The following is a 1,328-nucleotide window of genomic DNA, read 5'->3' on the forward strand; positions in this document are numbered from 1 at the left end:
TTCATTGTTATGTATATTTCCAAATTTTTTAGTCTACTATTTATTTTATTTGAATTAATTTTTTTTAATTTTTTCCTCTCTGAATGATGGTTGTTGGCTTTCTGTTTTTATAGCCCTGATGGAGACCTGAAAATTAGGTTGAAACATCAGCACAAATAAATAATTCGTTTATTTGTTTTTTTTTTCTGCTAACCGTACCCTCCAACCATATTCTCCTCTTATATATGTACGGTCAACTATCTTCACATAAGAATAAATTAATATTAAAATATATAATATACACGAGAAACCTTTCTAAAAATATATTGGATAATACATAATGATATACATTTTACATTATAGTTATCTTATTCTTCTTTCTATTTATAACTATGTATTATCTTTGATACATTATTTTAGTTGTTTTTATCTTTATTAGTCCTGAAGAAGCCTGGAAAGTGGGGTGAAACATTGGCTCACAATAAATGGTTTAATCACTATTTACATTCTTTTGACCTCGTCCATATAAATATACACAATTCATTTAAGAAGACCACCTTCCTTTTATAAAAATTGTTTTATTTGAAAATATGCAATAGTTGATTTAAAACTATTTTCAAGGGGCATAACTTAAACGGAACTTCTGAAAAGTGGAAAAATTTGGAACATAACTCTACAATTGCGAGGATGTAATATACAATGTAGGTTCTTGCTATAATGCTTGATTTAGAGGAACAAATTTTAGAATTTGACAAACAGAAAAATTCTAAGAAAAGATTTCAGTAAGAAACAAGTTATTTTTTATAATAATAAGCTTATATGTAATTAGTTAAACAAGAAATATACATATTATATCATGTGGTTTAATTTATTGCTAAAAATATCTGTAGATACAATCAATATTATACTACTTACTTATTAAGTGATAGAATTTTTAATTTTTCCAAATACTGAATAGCATTGATGGGTATTTCATCTAACTCGTTGAAATCAAGATTCAGATCTTCCAGAGTAGTATTCATTTTACTGAAAAATAAAATTAAAATAAAAAAATATAAAACATAAAAAAAAATAATAAAATAGTTATAAAAGAAGATGGTCAATGATGGTGGTAATAAAAAAATAAAATTAACCTATGAAAATGGGAGCAAGTAGCTCAGTGGTAGGGCACTATGCTACTAACTTTAACTATTCGGGTTCAAATCCGATTGTGGCAAATAATTATTTTATTTTTATCTCTGTGGGTTCAGGAGCCCTACCGAGTCTCTCACTTTATATAGTAGGGGTATTCATGATCTTTGGTTTAACATGTTAAAGTGTGTTAAATGGAAAAACTCATGTTAAATCGA

The 1,328-nt window shown here is 26.4% G+C and overlaps 1 protein-coding gene across 1 annotated transcript in view; it reads right to left on the bottom strand.

Moving 5' to 3' along the window:
• Positions 1-1,328, bottom strand: part of LOC106692548 (chaoptin) — a 22,331-nt gene that overhangs the window by 12,588 nt on the left and 8,415 nt on the right. The window contains exon 4 of the mRNA XM_014438593.3: positions 895-1,005. Within this exon, the coding sequence (XP_014294079.1) occupies positions 895-1,005 (111 nt within the window). The remainder of the gene's footprint in view (positions 1-894; positions 1,006-1,328) is intronic.

This window comes from Halyomorpha halys, unplaced genomic scaffold (genome assembly GCF_000696795.3).
Source record: "Halyomorpha halys isolate HHAL.00 unplaced genomic scaffold, Hhal_1.1 Scaffold1.1, whole genome shotgun sequence".
NCBI classification, from domain to species: Eukaryota; Metazoa; Arthropoda; class Insecta; order Hemiptera; family Pentatomidae; genus Halyomorpha; species Halyomorpha halys.